The 20,001-nt window shown below is 37.9% G+C and overlaps 1 protein-coding gene and 1 pseudogene across 2 annotated transcripts; both read right to left on the bottom strand.

The window, feature by feature from the left end:
• Nucleotides 1–1,377: 1,377 nt before the first annotated feature.
• Nucleotides 1,378–7,329, bottom strand: LOC146452137 (uncharacterized; annotated as a pseudogene). The gene is made up of 5 exons (XR_014859829.1): nt 7,201–7,329; nt 6,909–7,001; nt 6,430–6,630; nt 4,660–4,746; nt 1,378–4,326 (listed from the first exon to the last, which is right to left on the bottom strand). The product of XR_014859829.1 is annotated as an uncharacterized LOC146452137 (transcript).
• LOC146452138 (uncharacterized) lies at nt 7,279–15,015 on the bottom strand. Its single transcript, XM_085098179.1, has 9 exons — nt 14,887–15,015; nt 14,199–14,318; nt 13,403–13,500; nt 12,143–12,246; nt 11,472–11,608; nt 10,947–11,023; nt 9,294–9,577; nt 7,813–7,927; nt 7,279–7,414 (listed from the first exon to the last, which is right to left on the bottom strand). The coding sequence occupies exons 1-9, from the start codon at nt 15,013–15,015 to the stop codon at nt 7,360–7,362; spliced, it is 1,119 nt and encodes a 372-aa protein (XP_084954305.1). The 3' UTR covers nt 7,279–7,359.
• Between the last annotated feature and the right edge of the window lie 4,986 nt (nt 15,016–20,001).

Here is a 20,001-nt window from a genome sequence, read left to right on the forward strand (position 1 = left end):
AAACAACTGCCATTTTACGATGGGGAAACCATAATATCAGTGCCAAAGTCATACATAGGATCACCGAGTGCGATGCTTTTTCGCGATTACAAGTTGTGGCTATCTGGTGTAGCTGAAAGTATGACATCGACTTTACACCCTAAAGTATCAGGTAAATGAAGATCGTTTATGAAATGACCGACTATGACAATGCTTTTTTAATAAAATTTTATCACATTTTTAATTAAGCAGACCGTCCCCGATTCAAACACGCGAACGTGACTCATGAAAGCGTCACGCCATCTTGTTTCGCTTCTTATGAAGTCCTACATTTAGGTAGTCCTATCAATGATTTTCTGGTCTCTTTCGCTTTCTGTAAATCGTCGCCCTTCGAGGACCATTTCGGAAAGCGGCGAAACGAGGGAGGCACAAAGTGCCCAAAAAGAGATAAATTACTGTTATGAAAGCTGGTTGATGAGCCCTCGTGCGACTTTCCTCTATGATTTTTCAGAAGCGCGAAAAGACAACCCAACGCTTACTAATCGGCTTACTAATTGTATTAATTACTTATTGCAAATGAAGAACGAAATTTTTAAAAACGTACTTGGGTCTTAATTTATTTCTCATCTGGTCATTTCAGACCAAACGTCCCCTACAATCTTGTATAATCCCAGGGTTCGGGCTTAAAAGGAGGATTATACGGTAAGACAAAAAAACTTTAACACAAGACGTCAAAGATTGCCCTAAAAAAAATCCTAAAAATAGCTATCCCCGCTTTTAATTTGCTTTGCATTTTTTCTTTAGTGTATTGAACGCAGGAAAGTGGATGAAGGTCGAACGATTCAACTGCCCTGTAGACTTCCTGAAACTGATGTTAACCAATCTGACCAGTGCATTTGTAAACAAAGTTGGCGAACGCCCTCACTGGAGACCTCCAGTATGGAAAAGGACTGCGAGAAAAAATTTCCTGGAAGTGCTTTGAGATGGAAGAGGTTAATGCTGTCTTTCAGAGCAGTTTGAGACCTTTAGTCATCAACAAGTCTTTCAATGGAGAGCAAGAAGGGGCAGATATGGGATTGCTGAGTGAAGCCTCAGCCATTGCCCTTGCAAAGGCAAAGGCAAGGAAAAGCAATAACAATTATGCAAGTCAACAGCCGACATGCCGAGCATCTTTGGTAGTGGGCTTAGGAGAAGAAAGGGCTACACGTTAGTTCGAGGTAATTTGGTGGCCGGATATGTACTCGAATCAGCAGCGAGGGAAACTCACCCTTCGTTATTATGTGGGAAAAGTTATGTTTCCAAATTGATCACATAACAGCAAGCAATTTTACGTAAAGTTAACGTAGCAGACTGATCCAAGCTCTCAAGTTGTTTGAAAAAACATTCAGGACTTCAAAGCATATTAACGTCGGCCGATTTATTTTTATGTAATACTATACATGTAAATGTTTTTTAGACCTACTCAGTGGCCTCAAAGTAAGATCCTCTTGATTTTGAACACATATTGTCCGCAATTATGAAAGAGGTCTAAAGCACATGTTATACATTGGTTACATATTCCAAAGGCAAAGTTCACAGTTTCTTAGTAATAGCTCTAGAAATGATCCATGTTTGTAAGTTAAAGTGCTACTATGACGAAATTCGCGTCTTTCAAATCTAAGCCATTTTAAAACATAAACACGTAGTCTGTACGAGAAGAAGAGTGCTGTTTACTACTTTCAAATATCTCTTTTTGTTCCAGAGACATTCAAGTTATTAAAATATGCAAATTAGCTAAGTGATGACGTCATATCAACCGAACTTTAATCAAATATTATGAAAAAAGATATCTCAGCCAATTTGTATCAGAAATGCTTGAGTCTTTGCAGTGACATTGTTCTAGGTGCGCTCCACAATATGAGCTCATCAGTTTTGTTACCGTGGCAACATACTAGGTTCCAGTCCTCCCTGATACTTAAGGCTTTGCTGGCCACCGTTGGCGTTCTGTTTTGATATTTGCCAATGGTACCTCATCTGCATGATCCAGCCAACGTATAAATATGTTAGGTCGAGTTCGTGGCCTTGTTAAATGTTTTTCAAGCTGAAAATCACTAAAATATTGAAATCAGCTTGGAGGGGACTGGAAAAGAGTGAGTTGCCATGGGAACCAAATTTTTTATAGCTGTAGGTGTATTGCCTTCAGAACTATTAGCCTACCAGATTTCAATGGTCTCTGCTGTAAATTGACTGAGATAGCTCTATTTATATACTTGACGTTATATTGAGTTGATAGTGTGACATCATCAGTCCTCTCATTTACATATTTTACACATTTTTCAAAGTTAAATATCTCCGAAACCAGTGCAGATATTTAGAAACGGTAAACGGTGTTTTTAATCTTTCCTAGTATTCTATGTGATAAACCTTAAAATTCAAGAGGTAAAAATTTGATCACAGTCTGTAGCACTTTAAAGTATAACTATTATTAGTATTGCTTTTCATGCAAAATTGTTGTATGCAACTTAATTGCGGCCGTCTTCAAACTACCATCAAAATATATAAACTAATATCATATCTATAAGAAATTAAGAAGAACTGATTAAAACAAGGCAAATTATACTCTGTATTACCAAAGTCAGTATTCCTTTCACAAGCAAATTAATGCCCCAACCTATTGGTTAAATTAAACACAGGCAAATTAATGCCCCAATGTATTCGTTAAACTAAACACAGGCAAATTAATGACCAGTGTATCGCTTTAATTAAACACAGGCAAATTAATGCCCCAGTGTATTGGTTAAATTAAACACAGGCAAATTAATGCCCCAGTGTATTGCTTAATGTAAACACAGGCAAATAAATGACTCAGTTAATCGCTTAAATAAAACAAAAGCAAATTAATGCCCCAGTCTATTCCTTAAATTTAACAGAGGCAAATTAATGCCCCAGTGTATCGTTCAATGTAATCGCAGGCAAATTAATACCACAGTGTATTGGTTAAATGCCAAAACTTTGAAGTTCTCTTTGGTAGAGTTCCAAAACCATGACTTGTCTAAAATTTGGGATGTTGTCAGGCATTGGATGGCTCAGCACTAAACACCTTGCATACATACAAAGAAAGACTCCACAATCATAGTCGTTTTGCTGCTGGGGAAGGCCTGTAGGCGTGTTGTAGTAGAAATCCCAGTGACTGGCATCTACGTTGCTGTCCAGCTCTGGAAGCAACCTCCACATCTTGTTGATGGCTCTTTTAGCTGTTGGCTTGACAAACCCTCCCGCCAAGCTATCAAGCACCAGTATTTCATGATCTTTAGGCAAAACAACAAGCAGGAACCAGTGCTGACTGCCACGTGGGTTGCAGGGCACGAGAACAATGTCTTGCTTTATCGGGGGTGCCTTGCCTTGCGAATTTCTTGAGCTGGTTTTCTCTCTACTACCCTCTCAAAACGTTCCCATCCAAGATATTCCTCCTTCTTGCCTTCCAGTGTACCTGTTTCGCTAACACTTCAAGATATCCTTCGATAGTAAAGTTTGTAAGGTACTTTTGTGCCGATGTTGGCCGACAGCCCCTTAGAGCAAGATGATCTTCTTTGTCGATGAGCCTGCCACCTTCAAAACGCATTTCACCCTCAACCAAGTGAGCAACAAAGGCAGATAGGTTATTTGAAAGAACACAGCTTGCTGAGATGTTGAATTAAACCAATTTATTTAAAGGGATACCATGTTGTACATGTAGCTGACAAGCAGCCCTGTCTTGTTGCTGTTTCATAGCCGTTAAAACTTCATTCCCTGAAAGCTGTTGGGTTGGCGACATGAGCTTTAAAGAGTGGAGCTTGGCAACAAATGGCTGCACTGGTTGGGGTGGCAACAAGAGCTTTGCAGGGAGGACCTTTGCAACAGAGGGCTGCTTCTGAGTGGCTGAAGAAGCAGCTTGAGGCTTTGTTGGTGCTGGCTTGTTGGTCCAGTCTGAGGCCATTGGAGGGGAGCCTGGATCCACTGTAGTAGCATCTACATCTAATGGGGTTATACCATCCAAAGCAGTTGGCTTTGCTTGGGCTTTGGGGTTAGTTCCATCTGCAAGTTGCTTTAGCAAAGCTGCTGAACTCAATAGCTTCGTAGATTTCTCTTGGCACATTGCCTTGTAAGAAGCCTCCCACTTGCCATGGTCATAAGTAAAACTCTTCCGTGGATCTGAACGTTCTGCAATTATTGTCCCATGGTCTGATGTGTAAATGTAATTGAGGAAGTCACCCCCAAAGAGCTTTGTGAAAAGACCAACAATCATGTCAATCCAAACCTCATCCTCGTGAGACCAACTGACTTTTTTATCTCTTGATCATCCACAACTTCGAAATGCAAATCGTTTTCCTTAAAAAGACAAACAAAAGTCCATAGAAAGAAGGTCAAATTTACAATTAATAAAGATGCTCTTAAATATCAAATGCAAAAATCATCTTGTTAAGAGTTTATTAATAAATGACACAGATGGGTCTTTTGATACCTCAAGGAAGGGTTGGGTGATTCAACCAGTCATGCCTTGGGCAGTTGTAGAAGTTCAAAGCTTACAATATCAGTTTACTACACATGGATGATGATTGTTGTTACTTTTTACTATGTTGTTGTTAGTTGTGGCTTTTGCACTCATAATGAAGTAGTATGAGCCTTTGAGGCCTATAGGTGTATGCTAAGTGTTTTTCTTACCATTTACTTTACACTGTTGAGCTTCAACAAACTGGTATCTGATCCAAAGCAGTGTCTCTGCATACCAATGAGTGAGAATTTGGTTGACTGCAAAAACATAAGCAAATTGCATGTATACATGAGCTCTGTGTGTACAAATAGGAAGCTTAAGCATCGACGACGAATGAGACGACGACGATGGAAGTATGACATCATGGCTGTAAAAGACTGGGTAGCGGGTTTCATTCTCGGCGGGAAAAATAAAAACTTAAGCAAAAGCCCCAAAATGCAAACGACGACGGCCTTAAACCTCTCGTTCTAATATGTCGTTTAGAGATATGCGTACTCTTCTTCTCCTGATGCAAAATGATGGTGCGATTGATGATGAAGAATTCATATTACTGTAGCTTCGAGCAAACTATCCATTTCTGAAATTTCCACATGAACTCCTGACGCTTTCTCCTCGTCCCGTAATTTTTTGGCTTGTTTTGCAGTCAAGAGAGAGTACCTGTCACGGACAGCTCTGGCAGAGACTCTCAACTTTGGCTGGTCAATGGCATTCAGCCGCTGGGCAATAGCTTCCCAAACCTTTCCCCTTTCCGAGTTCCTCGGTTTGAAATTAAACGGTTCCGAGACAAGAACTTCACGACACATGATGACATGGTGCTCCGTTGACCACTGAAAATATTTGTTCCTGCTCGATAATAGAAAAATAGAACTTTAGGGCCAAATTTTTAGCAATCTTAAGCAGCAATTTCTTTCACTAATAGCTGATGTAAGTTAGTGGCAAACTACCGAAGAATGACATCTGCAAAGCCCTGATACTTACCCTTTCTTCGAAGTGTCTTAATGCGAAGAAGCCATGTTGGATTTCCTGGAAAAATACACTCGTAATTGACGCGTTCACAGAATAAGTTATAAATAACAAAACCCGATAAAAACAGGCTTTATCAACCAATAACGAATCAAATAATCCATACAAAATAAAGGCAGAGTATACACCGAGTTTTCGCGAGTTTAAACAGGTTAAATTACTTTCTTTTTCGAGAGAACGTCAACTCAGTCAAAATTCAGTCGTCGACGTTCGCACGACGACGGCTTGACTGAGACTGACATGCGCAGTTCATTCAAAGCATCAGGAATTTACTTCCGGCCGTCGTGGTCCTGTTATTCGTCGTCAATGCTTAAGCTCCCTATTCTTGAAAACTTTACAAATCCACTCAAAAGTTGAGTGCACACCAAGATCACAGTAAAGGCATGAAGAGTCATCTATATCATATTTCACTTGACTGGAAAGAGATTTACTGATTACCTTTTAGGGTAGCTTAATCAAGTCCAGGTCGCCAAAAGTTCCAGTATAAGGTTTTGCATAAGTATTTTCCAACAAATAAGTTTCTTCACAAAACTATCACATGTATTGTTTAACCTCCACATGAAGAGCATCACAAATTGTGCTGACCCAGGGGTTTCTATAAGAGCAGGCAACTGACCGGCGAAATTCGCCATCTATATCAAGCAAATTGACCTAAATTCGCCGCCGACTTTCTCCCAAATTAATAAAATTAGAGTAAAATTGAATTTCCATTAGCTGCCTACTTTGCAGTTTTTGCCGTCTGCTTTAATAACTTATTGAAAACTCTGCTAACCTACTGTGATTTCTTTGTGTGTTTGTTTCTTTGTTTGTTTGTTTTTTTTGTGGGGGGGGGGGGGGGGGGAAGGCTTTTAAAGAGATAAACACATAATATGTTGAAATCTAAGAGAATATAATTATGATACAGTAAGGGAACTCACTAGATTGGCCTTCTGAAGAAGAGTCATGGCTGGTAGCACGAGAGTAAAGCATCCTTTGCTCCTTTTGGGATGCATCAAATCCTTGGTTTGAGTAATTACGGAAGGAGCCATGTTGTCTGAACAACATTGCACTATGGTCCAGTCTCCCATACCAAGTGTCACCCCAAAAAGATGGCGCAGGAGAAAACCCCACAGTTTGCACTACAACAGGAAAGGTGAAATTTTAATTATGATATGTATTCTGAAATTCCAGAAATGCAAACTTCATGCTAAAATAAGATAATTATTTCATTGAGATTCACCACGATGACTGATTGAGAGATTTCATATCTTCATGGCATTTTGAAAACAATTTTTACCTTGCAATAATTGTGTGCAGACCTCCTCAATTGTCCTCTTCTTGAATAAGTAGGAAAATCGAAAAAACACATTTTCATCATTAAAACAAGATAGTTCTACTCTAGATATATTATACAGACCTTGACATCATGGATTTCGATTTGCTCCTGTTCATTTTCCTCAAAAACTTTTGTACGAATAACATGACTGATGTCTTTCCAATCCTGAAAAACCTTTATGTGATGCCAAAAAAGAAGACAACAGGAAACTTAGAACATTAATATGAAGTGACAATATCGTGTGCTCTTCTACTTGTTCATTTATTCCTTAGCAGCCAATTCCCTTTTAAAAGCTAAGGTATAAAGACGTGTAATAGTGCCATTCTTGTGGATTTGTTTATGCCTTTATCAAATCTCGTACAGATTGACTAACCTGTCGAAAATGATCCACCTGTAACTGTGCTGCTAGGGTTACCATTGCATCATGCTCTAGTCTGTTTTTTTTTTCTGTGAGGAATTGAGTTTCTTCTTCTTTTTTTGAAGTTTTGAGGATGAGGTACGCTGTTCAATTTCCAAAAAGTTTTGCTCAATCTCAGATTGAATATTCTCTTCTCTGCCATAACAATCCTCCAGAAACCTCTTGAGGACTGAAAAATAAATAAATACAACAATAGCATTAAATGGGATGCAGGTTTCTTGCGGAAATCTTTGACAGAAAACGCCTGTGACATTTTTAGGTGATGCTTATTTTTATATTGATATGCGGAGTAGCCACCTTTTAGACAGGGGAAAAAGTCAGTTGCCCTTTAAACCTCATGTCCTTTAATTGCTTTCAAATACTGCAAAAATTAGTAAAATGAATAGGAGGTTCAATCTTAAATATGCAGTTTAAAACCAGACACAATCATTGGATTGTAGAAAAGTTAACTTCCATATATACATATTCTCTACACTTAATGGAAACTGATAACAAGGGTGTGACAGTGAGGATAATGATGTTAATGCATTTGATCAAGCAACAAAACGAAGAAACAGCAACTCTCACCAATTTCGTGGACTCATGATGGGTGACATAACCAAGGACAACATTTCTGCGACTGTCAGGAATCTCTGCATAATATTGCTGGACGTTTTCCAGAGGCAATGACTCTTGAACAATTCTGTCAGAGTTTGCCAAAACTGCTCTTTCAGCATTGTAGTTTCAAAAGATGAGTGCATATATATCACACTTGAATAGTTTGTCAACAAAACATCAATTCTTCTCCACAGTTTTTATTTTCCTCTGCAATATCTGACTGAACAGAAAGGGTTTCTTTAGGCAAATGTAATGAAAAAATGTCAATGTATTTATCTGCTTTTATGAAGAAATAAGCTAAAAATTGTAGATTTTTAGTAAACTCAATGAGACCTTCAGGGCAATTTCACAAGAATACAGCTTGATTTCCAGACTACTAACATGTTTTTTTTAGAAAGGCTCGATAAAAAACTAGAGGTCACCAATTGGGTTGCCCCATTTAACAATAATGCGATTTCAAAACAAAAACAAACAACTGCATTGAATCAATTAAGGGTGGAAATGGTCCTTTAATATACTGAAAATTTATAGTCTTCCCCAGCTATTTCGTCAGGAAAATACCCTAGGGTCTTATGCATCTCACAAGATTTATTTGATATACACTCGATTGCAAAAATGTTGACACCTAAAAAGCATAAACCGTGAACGATGAGACCCAATGGCTTTATGGGTATAAGTGCATTTACTACATCTATTTGCATAATATTCTATTCTCGTGCGACAGTTGATGACCAAAATTAATTACACGTGATGAATGATGGAAACTGTCCAAGCTTTCCTTAAACTGTCCAAGTTGGCCAGCAAGGGCCAATTTGAGTGATATACAATTCGCGATTTGCCTAAGTTTAAATCAGTCAATGATCTTAAGCAATATTTTGTAGAAAATTATTCGGAAGAAATAAGTCAGCACTGTATTTTTTATTGTAAAGAATGAGAATGGTAAATTATTGATTATGGAAATGAGGTTATTGTTTAAACACTACCCACAAATCCGTTGGGTCTCATCGTTCACGTTTTATGCTTTTTAGGTGTCAACGTTTTTGCAATCGAGTGTATTGTTGAAATATAATTCTCAACCTCATTAATAAATCATCAAGAGAAAACGAAGAAAATCACTACCGTGACCGTTGTTTGGATATGTGATCCTAATTACCATAAAATTTTCCCAGCTTTAGCCTTGAATTTCTCCAAGAATTATTGATCATTTGAGAAACCATATCAAACACTCGAAAGTGTGTTTCATCAGATATCCAAAAGCCTTGAAGTTGTTTAAAAAACTCGGCTGCGCCTCGTTTTCTCGACCTACTTCTCGGTGTTTGGATATCTGATGAAACACTCTTCCTTGTGTTTGATATATTACATGTGATATCACTGGCAACTTGTTTTGACATAGATGAGGACTATGTTATTATATGCAAGCCACCAGTCATGCAAAGAAATAAAACACTCACCTGACATGGAGCTCACATGGATGTTGCTTTTGGTAACTGCTGTCTGTTGACCAGTATGCAACTTAACTTGTATACGGTCACAGCATCTGGTGTTTTCAGGGCCATAATCTGCAACAGCTTCATTACATGTCTTCAAAGTTCCAATGTGATGAGAAAACAGCCCTAGAGAACCTAGTAGCTGTTCCGTGTTTCTCATTACTTGATAAAGTGAGCAGAGCTGTACATGTATGTGACACAACTCTTCATCAAGTAAGAACTCGAGATCATCTCTCAATCCCGTCCACCTAGAAATATTCCATTATCTTATTAATTAATTAATTAATTAATTAATAATATAATAATTCCTTCATATTTTTTGTCCTTCCACAACATTTTGCATGTTTAACACAGTGTGTAGCCATTTTTACAAACCTCATCTGAGAACATTTTTTAGCCCCTCCATTAAATTATTAGCCCTAGAACCCCTTGCGAAGTTGTATAAGCCCAGGGCTTACAGGTGGCAGTTTATGGTATTCAAATTGATCAGGTCTAAAGACATATGCTCTGTTATATCTGATGAAGACATTAGAAAATACAGTCGAACCCGTATATAACGGCTCTGTATTAAGCGGCCACCCTTCAAAGTTTTCAAAGTCCCGATTGCTTGCTCATACAAACGCTGTATTTGTTACCTGTATTAGGCAGCCACCTCTATTAAGCGGCCGCGGCCACCCTGTAGCAGTCCTATGTTTGTCTTTCTTTGTCATTTTTACCTGTATTAAGCGGCCACCCTTGAATGGAAACTAAGCCATATGTTATTTTATGCGGTATTTTATTGTGTTTAAAATGCGATCCAGCATCACTATAAAGAAATAACATGTACAAAGCTACTGTAAGCTGATTATCGGCCGTTTAATATAGTTAACGCTTCTCAGATGTCCGCAATGTGCTGAAGTACAGTACCATATTACGGACGCTAAAAAAAGTTTTTTTATGAATATGCTTCACTCTTTAGCAAGAAATTCCTCTTTAATTAACTTGTTCTTCAGCCATGTGACATTGAACATTGAGCGTAACAACTATTAAATGACGGAATGGGATATTTTGTTGTGAACTGTAAGTCATAGAAATAGAGCACTGTATACCGTAGGAGAGTAGAGGACAATTTATTGTATAGTACTTTTACACAACTACTTTTACTACTTGTAACTTTACAGTATAATATACGTAACATTATGTTACGTATATTATACTGTTAAGTTACAAGTTGGCACTGAACTTTAAAGTATTGATCACTTGAAAGAGTGTTGATTGTCCTATTGTTTCCTTGCATGAAGTGTTTTTGTATGATACGCCATTAAAATTGACATTAGACCACGCCCAGCGAGTATTTTTAGTGATCCTGTATGAAGCGGCCAGTTACTCAAGTCCCGAGGGTGGCCATTATATACAGGTTCGACTGTAGCTTGAATTTGTTTCGTACTATTTTTATTTGTGTTTAAAATCCCTCTCAATCTTTTAAAAGTTTATCGACCTGTAGTTATCTTGGAATGCAACATGACTGTTATGGTGTTAATTATAGCTAACGGTTGAAATAAGAAACATTAAATAATAACACAAATCGCCTTTAAGTGTATAAGATAATAGTTATTGCGAAAAGCTAAGCAGACTTACTTGCCAATGTTAGCCTTTGATGGTAAGCAAGTTAGACATGCTTCACCAAATCTCCCAGACAAATGCTCCTTGCAAGCCTGCACACACACAACAAACGAATGAAGCAGGTGTTAGAAAAATAATTATATGACTAAGATTGATTAATTGTGCACCACATGCACTTTCCAACCCACTTTTGTTATCAAGTCTGTATGTATGCCAACATTCAAACATGCATGATAATGAAATAAACGGTACTTCAAAATTCCCCTTGCGAATTTCGAAATGGATAATTTCCAAATATAATGTACATGTATGTAATACTTCCTCTCTTTAGTCTTTACCACTCTGGTACCAAGTTTTCCTTTCCTAATTTTTTTTAAATTAAAACTGTCACATTTCTCCTTAACAACTCAGCAAAGATTGACCTGTTTTACAATTAATGCATAGGAGAATATATTATCTGCTCTCATTCTCTGTATTACATGTACATATAACAACTGAGGTGGTCCAATAAGAGAGAGTTGGGTGCATCCATTTACTTACTCTCAAAGCGGTGCAAAATACACAGCATTCAACATCAAAGCCTTTGCCTCCTAAATGCTCCCTCTGTGTACTTTCACCTTCTCCGTCTCCCTGAGTCTTCCGCATGAGAAGTAACAATGATTTGCAATCCAGGGTCACTGCAATAATTTATTTTATTTAAAGTAGACACAATTAGACAAATCAGCATTAAGAGCAATATTGAACAAGGAATGGAACTTCAACATTATGCTAGGTTACCAAAGTACATTATTAAGAAACAGAAAATATCATTTATTATTGTACTTCACTGTTACAGTATCTGCTGATATTCCCTTAAGCATAGGGTAATTGATAATTAAAAGGACATAATAGCTCTACATGTTTGAGTTGAGTGGCTTTCAAGGGGTGATATTAGCAAAAGCCAAAGCAAAATTACAAAATACAAACTCTAGAAAGCCACATGCCTTGCCGCAGAAAATGAAATGTCTTAAATTTGGAAACTACATGTAACTCATGCATGACACTGGCCTCTCAATGTTAACCATCTCATGGGAAGAATCAGCTCTAGGCAATTAAGGGTACAAGATCGTCTGAATGGTACAAGGAACTTTTAACTAAAATCAGGTGAGCTGCTGAAAGTTAATAACAACTCAGTGCTACAGAACAATGCTTGTGTGTCATGCAGCACTTACCAATAAACTTGGCCTTGTAACATTTACCATCAACAGAAATGCCTTCTTCTTTAATCACATTTTTCTCATAATTCAACCGCCTGATTAGCTTTGGTACTTCTTCCCTGTATTTAAAAGACAATTTATTAATTCAAACTGAAACATTTAAAAAAAAAAAAAACAAAGAACTAAATTAAAACTACAAAGTTTTGTTTTGTTAAAGGGGAACAGTCACGGATTTTGCTGTGTACTTTTAACTGTCAAAATTCTATTAATTGTTTTCTATAAATCAAGCATGTGCAATCGCAGCATGAAGCCCACTAGAGTTGCTGTTAAAATGGTGCCAAAATAAAACTTCTGCACATTTTCTAGGTTGTATAAATGGTAGTAAAAGATTCTCAAAGTTTATTTTGTCAGTAAAATAAAATTTGTATCACCTTTTTGTCATAATCCAGCGTGATATTTTTGTGGAAAGCAAAGTGCCAGTAAATGATGTTCGGCATGATCCCACGGAAAATCCCTTACACTAAACAGAATTAGACTACACTGATAGATTCAATCTAAGATTTAACAAATATGAGCAAATTGAAATGTCCAAAGATCCCTGATTTTCCAAAAATATTCTCAAAGAAAGCTTGCATTGAAAGTTTGTCAGAGTCTCTAAGTCTTGGGCAATCAAATGTGCGACAGTACAACCAAACATAATTATGCTGGCTTACAAAATACGATTTCAAAGTGCGCTGCCACAATTTTTTGATTATATAATGACTCCACTACTCCTTAAAGTCAACAAAGAAAAAGTGTAAAAAATGGTATGCCAAATCTGTCAATGTTCAAATTGCCAGATGTGTATATCTTCTGATCCTGTTTTTAACCCTGGCAGTTCCAACATCTGTCAAACACTGACCAAATTGCCCTTTAAAGAGCTTTCCCAAAGTAAATTGTTGCCAAAAAATCAACAGAGGCATTCTGTGAAACCTTAAATTGAAGTAAAACAACCGTTATTGAATATCAGTATAAAAAGATGGAGAAGATCAACTGAGAACGATATAAGCCGCAGGCTGATCTCTAAGACAGCTTTGAAAAATTTAGGTTCAACTTTTCAATATCATTAAGCGGAGCATCAGTGTGCTGTGCCCATGACCAGGCATGCCCCTTTAAGAGAAAAAAAGGAAACTTCAGCATGATTCACAAGCTAACACTTGTTCAAAGCAATGGAAAGTCGGGAAGGACAGTCGGGGAAAATTTTTTCATAAAATTTCATGGCTGGAGCCACTTTACCTGTTCTCTTTGCAGTTTCCGATTGCTAATGGATACACGGAACCACTACTTTCTGAGCTTAAGTGGCTAAAATTGACAGCAACCACCCCAACAGAGACCTGATCTTTACATATTCATTTCATAAAAAAAGAATAAATACACAGATCAACTGCAATTACATTAAACAATCTCTTAACAGATATATGTAGATGCTTTGCATTAAGTAAAGTACGTCTTTAAAAGGTCCTTCAAAGCAATTTGGAGAGCATATTTAGGCTAAAACTGTAATAATGTAGCCTAGGACCATAAAAGATGTTAAATTACACATATACTATTTATGCCAGTGAAAGTAAAGAGTGTAGTAGAAGGAAATTTGTCACAGATGAAATTTTCGTGTACTACATAGTTAGAAAGAACAAATTGATATGGATTATACTACTTGCAAAAGGGCGCCAATCCAACTTGATATTAAAAATCATTGTGGGGCTCAGCGTGTTGTGAAGTCTGGCTTCTCGAATTGCCCAAACAAGTGCAGGGGCCATGTACTACTGAGTACCCAGTAATGCCACAATCAAGGTCAAGGGCATTTATTTTAACCAAAGACTGGGTGGTGGAAAATACCATTGATTTGCAGGCTTTGATCATGTTTTTTGTCAGAAGACACTGCAGGTCTCTCTCTTTCTGTCATTAAAAGAAATGAACAAGAAAAACAAGAACATTTTCATAAAGTAACACCATTATAACATCACTGAATTTAAAAAAAATAGGGACTGTACTTAATTGGGTGCAGGGACGGCGCAGAGGTAAGAGCACTCACCTCCCACCAATGTTGCCCAGGTTTGATTCCAAAACTAGGCGTTATATGTGGGTTGAGTTTGTTATTGGTTCTTTTCCTTGCTCTAAGAGGTATTTCTCCACGTACTCCAGTTACTCTATTCTCCAAAAAAAAAAAATTGAAATTTCAATTCAATCTGGAGTAACCCCATACTGTAAAGAGCATAATCTCGTCATTGAATTGAGTGCTGTACAAAATTAACATATACGCTTTCTACATATGATTCTGACACACTGTCCTGTAGAGCATTATCATTGTTATTACCGCTCTAAAATACAGGTTGTACAAGTTAAGGTTGTACAAGTTAATGAATCAACTTCAAACATCTGGTGGAGCAGAGGTAGTTTTAACATGAAGCCAAAATTCTTTAAGATCCAGTAACAACATGTATATCTTTGTCACTAGCTGTCCTCAAGATATATTTTTATGTTACTACTTGGGAAAATTTGTCTAAAAAAGTCTTCTTACTTTAATAATTATTTAATCAGGCAGTGATATTGTAAAGAGAAATTAGATATTGGTCATTGCTGGGGCTTAAAGGGGTTAATGAAATTAGTTTGCTCCTGGAAGTTACAGCATTATAAAGTTCATTAAAAAGGGGGGAAGTATTTTTCAGCAAAGTTTAATAATCCTTTAAAGATAAAACAATACTCATAACAAGTAAACTCACCCTACTTCTTCCAAGATTTAAGAAGTTTAACACCGTTTGCCAACCGTTGTCAGGCAACTTGACTTCAAGTTTAACATACACTTGAACCCAATCCGGTACTCGCCACGACGTTTCCTGCCTCTGCCGCATTTCGGGAGAAAAAGCAAATTCGGGCGCAGATCTGACTCCTTTGTTGTCAGCAACAATATCCACAGCTTATGAAATTGCTGATTTCACTAATTGCTGATCCTCTTCTGTGCCATATAGAAAGCCGTATGCTAAGACAGAGCCTAAAGAACCGTGAGAGGAAGCATTGGTGAGCTGTTCCAGGGCATTGCTACAAACTAATTTCAGTTGTCTTTTCTTGTTTATGGGCCCAACGGAAGTTGAAGATGCGATGCTCTCGATTGAGCGAGGGGGAGAGAAGTCGGCGACTTGCGATCCTACAGCGGGTGTATTCGGTGGAGTTTCTAAGGTAGCTGCCATGATCGAACTTTCAATGGCCCTAAACTTTCCCCGATAGAACGCAAGTTCTCCTTCGAGAACTTCGATTCTTCGCGATTTCGGCGTTCGATCGAGAGCTTGTGCACCGCCGGGGCCGGGAAGGCTTGCATCACAGATTTCTTCGATATCATCATTGTTGATTGTCTCCACAACTCGCTTGCAAACATTTGAAGACAAAAATCCGCCACACGTAGACGACGACTGCTTTATTAATCCCCTACAAAGGCCAAACAAAGTGATTCCGTAAGCTTCGTTTACGTTTTTCGTTCTTTCGGAAAACCAGTGTTTTGGAACGTGTTCTCCATTTTCCCGCCACAAATCGCTGACCTGAACGCGGTAGATCTCGCTTGGAAAAAGCTCAAAAAACTTTGCTTTGACAAACTGGCTGATCTTACGGTCAACCAATTGTCCTGAGAGACAGTACCATCGTTTATCGGGGCTCAGTGTTGTTCCATAAATCCGATGAAGTGGAACATTGTTCCGTGCCCCTGCACTGAGCGCCATTGTTGAGGCGCGCGCGCGAGGTGAAATGGATTTGTCTTTCCCGCAACCTTCATGTCGCCGCTAAAAATGGTCATTCGATAGAACATTAACTATTTTTTGCTGCTTAAAGTTAGTTTGATTGATTTCCAATGCAATCCGATGGACCCTAAACTCAAAACACTTTTCTGAACACGAAACACCTTTCGTGACGAGCTTATCGCTGTCGTCAATTATCGTGTGACGTCAGGAGACGTCCAGCCGCGAATTCCTGAGTCGAGTAAAGCACATCATGGTTTCGGTCATCATTAGTGAGCTTACGCAACAGGACGGCTGAGGGAAGGGGACGGTGAAATATCGTTGTGTGACCAACATGACATCTTTGTATCTTCACGTTTTTAGGCGATTTTCAACTAAAACTGGTGCTCTATCATCTGTGACAACCTGAAAACCACGAGCGGTAGGAATGTTACAATCTAGAGTCATGAATACTTGGCCGTCACGTTGGTCACACAAGCAAAATTTGCCGTCCCACCACATCAGCCGTCCTGTTGCGTAAATTCGCTATTCTGCCAACTTTCAGGACCGTCCGCGCGCGGATCGCCGCCATATTTAAGGTTTCAACGTTGTCAAATAGATATTCTTTCTACAAAAAAAATCAAAAGAAAATATTATTTGTGTCGAAAGATATCGGGGGTAAAAGATTGTTCTCGTTAATTATCTTAATAAGATCTGTCATACCCGTGTCATATATCAATTAATTTGCCTGTGGACTAGTAACGTGATACCGAATGCGCGCTTCGGCACAACACGTGGGAATGGTCTTCATTTTGTTTATAACCTTTAGTATTCTCCATAGATATTTAGCGTTTGCTTCGACGAAAATGCCGCCAAAAAAAGAAAAGGTCGTGTCCGTTTTCGTCATCGAAACCGAGAGCGAAAAAGAAATCGAAAGCGGGTTCGACAAAGAATGGGCCGAAGAATTGGCAGAGAGCGACAAAGGCTCATTTTATGGGCAAGAGAAGTCTCTGGAGGAGTTGGATATTCAGAAAAGTGAAAATGCTGCAGTTGCTGAGAGTGCAAGCCGCTCCAAACTCCAGCTTGAAGAGCCAGAGGAAGAAAGCCAATTAATCTCATCGACCCCATCTGCTGATGGAACGTGAAAAACAATAAGCGGTCGAGCTATCGTATCGAGCGAAAAGCTGCTTGAGAAACTGGACTAGTCTGTATCTTGTCAATTTTGCCATGGAAGAGTCCAAGTCATGGTAAATGTAGCGACTAAGCATGGACTTGGTTCTACCTGGAGAATCCAGTGCGAGAATGAAAGCTGTCCGTCGCACAAGACAAATTATGTTTTTAATTCTTCCGAGAAGAGCAGAGCGTTTGGAATAAACCGGGCCTCAGTTCTTGGCCTTCGCGAGCAATCGGTGGTGGACATTCGGCATCTTCGCTTTCGTTCGTGTTGATTTCGCACTGGTTTTTGGTATCTTTACCAACCTAGCCAACATTTCAAGAAATAAACGCAATATATCTTTATTGTTACATGGAAACCGTCATGTTGTTTGTGTATTAAACGATTACTATACATGCACGTTCACTTACCTCAACGAATTTTGTCTTGTGTCTATACGCGGTGTAATTGAACGACCGGAAGCAAAATAACTATTTCACGCTGCTTGCCGCGAAAGTTTGTTTCTACCTCTCAAAGTCCTATTGTTATAGAAAATTGATCCCTCTCTGATATCAATCAGAATAAACATTTAGGTGTTATAATCTCATTCCAGGTAGGATGCCGCCAAAAATTGTATTTTCTATTTTATCTCCGAACGCAAATTTTGCTGATCGACTCCTACGTTTTGAAGTCCAAGTCGGCAGCCTTTCAATCAATTTGGCTAAAATTTGGCCAGAGTGATGCCATATATCTCTTCTACGAAATCGTGTCTGCGAATTGTAATACTACTTTTAATTTTGAACTAGAATTTTTTTTCCACAGGGAGTCTTGACTAATTGCCTTCCCCAACTTCATTTGCTAATAAAAGAGAAACAAACGCACATATCAAAAATCTGACACACAGTCTTTTAGTGGTATCGTGTTGAGAAGCGAATGCGGTGTTAATTGTTTTCTTCCGTTTATTTCCGGCGGGAGTGGAACATGATTTATAGAGACGTGTACTTTTACACGAAGCGTTCCAATTTCGAAACACATTTAAGTAAATTGGTTTTGTTAGTTCAAATCCATAATCTCGAATCATTAAGCTTTTATAAAATATATGGTTTATAGGTTTTTTTTTTTTTTTTTTATAAAAACAACTAACGGCTACAGCGAACCGCAAGCGGACGGTCCTGAAGGGTGGCTGATACCTTAAAGTGCTTTTTAAAATAACAACTATCTAATTTAATGCGCCAATACTTCAGGGCAGCAGTTTTACTGAAAACAGAAACTTCTACATGAAAAATATAATCAATTACTTCCGGAGAGTCAGGACATAGTTTCAAGTTGAGAAATTCTTTAGAATGAATAATGAAAAGGCAAACGAGGTTTTACTATTTTAATAATAATTATTTTATCAAGCAGCACCTGGTACACACGTTCCCATTTGCAGCTGCCCTTTGGTTAAAGTTGCCTCCTCATTCATATGCCATTTCATTTTTGCTTTTTAAAATAATAATTATCTAATTTAATGCACCAATACTTCAGGGCAACAGTTTTACTGAAAACAGAAACTTTTACATGAAAAATATTATCAGTCATTTGCGGAGAGTCAGGATATTGTTTCAAGGTAAGGAATTCTTTATAATGAATAATGAAATGCGCAACGATGTTTTATTTTTTTAAATAATTATTTTATCGAGCACCACCTGCTGCACACGTTCTCATTTCCCGCTACCCTTTGGTTAAAGTGGCCTCCTCATTCGTATGCCATTTCATTTTTGCTTTTTAAAATAATAATTCTCTAATTTAAGGTTACCTTATACCTTCAGAGGTGTCGCACGTCCAAGCGATGTAGCGCGTCCGGTTTAAACTGTACATACCTAAACCCATATATCAAATTAAAGCTTGTAGAGCTGGCCATCAAACTATACCAAAAATTTTGAAATAAAATGAATTGCCGAATTTTTAGCACTGTTTCACTGTTTTCTCAAATCAATTTTTGTGCTTGGAGGAAACACTTTAAAGAGCTAAAACTCAAAGGGAATTTGTTTGTTTGCCTTATATTTGGACAGTAGCTAGCTTAACACATAAATAACAAAAACGTGTCTGCGAATTTTTTTCTTTCGAAATTTTTTTTTCCGAGAGCGATTTTTGTCCGATCACTCTGCATTGTTTTGATCCTATTACGAAGATGTTCTGTAACTTTTCACTGCGATTCAATATGGCAAAACGCAGACACGTTTTGATAGCGCTTTGGGTCCGGAAACTGAGGAGCAAATTAAATTAGCAAGAAATAAAATTCGCTTTGACTTGTAGCTTTCAAAAAGTGATTCGGACGCTCACATTTAGAGGTCTTGACAAATTCGACAATTCATTTTATCATAAAATTCTTAGTATAGTTTGATAGCCAGCTCTATAAGCTTTAATTTGATGTAAGGTTCAGGTTTCTACAGTTTAAACCGGACGCGCTGCATCGCTTGGACGCGAGACACCTCTAAACGTATAGGGTAACCTTAATGCGCAAATGCGTCATGATCAGGGCAACAGTTTTACTGTAAACAGAAACTTCTGCATGAGAAATATAATCCATTATTCGCGGAGAATCAGGACTTAGGTTCAAGGTGAGAAATTCTTTATAATGAATAATGAAAAGGCAAACGAGGTTTTATTTTTTTTATCAAGCACCACATGCTATACACTTTCTCATTTTCGCTTTAATATAGTTTCGGCCATCATTCTCGTATTTCAAGTGCTTTTTAAAATAACAATTATCTAATTTAATGCGTCAATACTTCAGGGCAACAGTGTTACTAAAAGCAGAAAATGTTACATGAGAAATATAATCAATTATTTGCGGAGAGTCAGGACATAGTTTTAAGGTGAGAAATTCTTTATAATGAATGATGAAAAGGGAAACGAGGTTTTACTATATTAATAATAATTATTTTATCAAGCACCAACTGCTAGACACGTTCTCATTTGCCGCTTCCCTTTGGTTA

This window comes from Pavona decussata, unplaced genomic scaffold (assembly GCF_977016875.1).
Source record: "Pavona decussata unplaced genomic scaffold, jaPavDecu1.1 SCAFFOLD_380, whole genome shotgun sequence".
Taxonomy (NCBI): domain Eukaryota; kingdom Metazoa; phylum Cnidaria; class Anthozoa; order Scleractinia; family Agariciidae; genus Pavona; species Pavona decussata.

What these genes read in the sequence shown, in the direction of transcription:
- LOC146452138 (XM_085098179.1), bottom strand. Translation starts at nt 15,015, where the DNA reads ATGCGGCAGAGGCAGGAAACGTCGTGGCGAGTACCGGATTGGGTTCAA. An exon ending in GGAAACTGCAAAGAGAACAG is followed by an intron (nt 12,247 to 13,402) that starts GTAAAGTGGCTC and finishes TTTTAAATACAG; the next exon opens with GGAAGAAGTACCAAAGCTAA. An exon ending in TCAAAGGCTAACATTGGCAA is followed by an intron (nt 9,578 to 10,946) that starts GTAAGTCTGCTT and finishes GAATATTTCTAG; the next exon opens with GTGGACGGGATTGAGAGATG.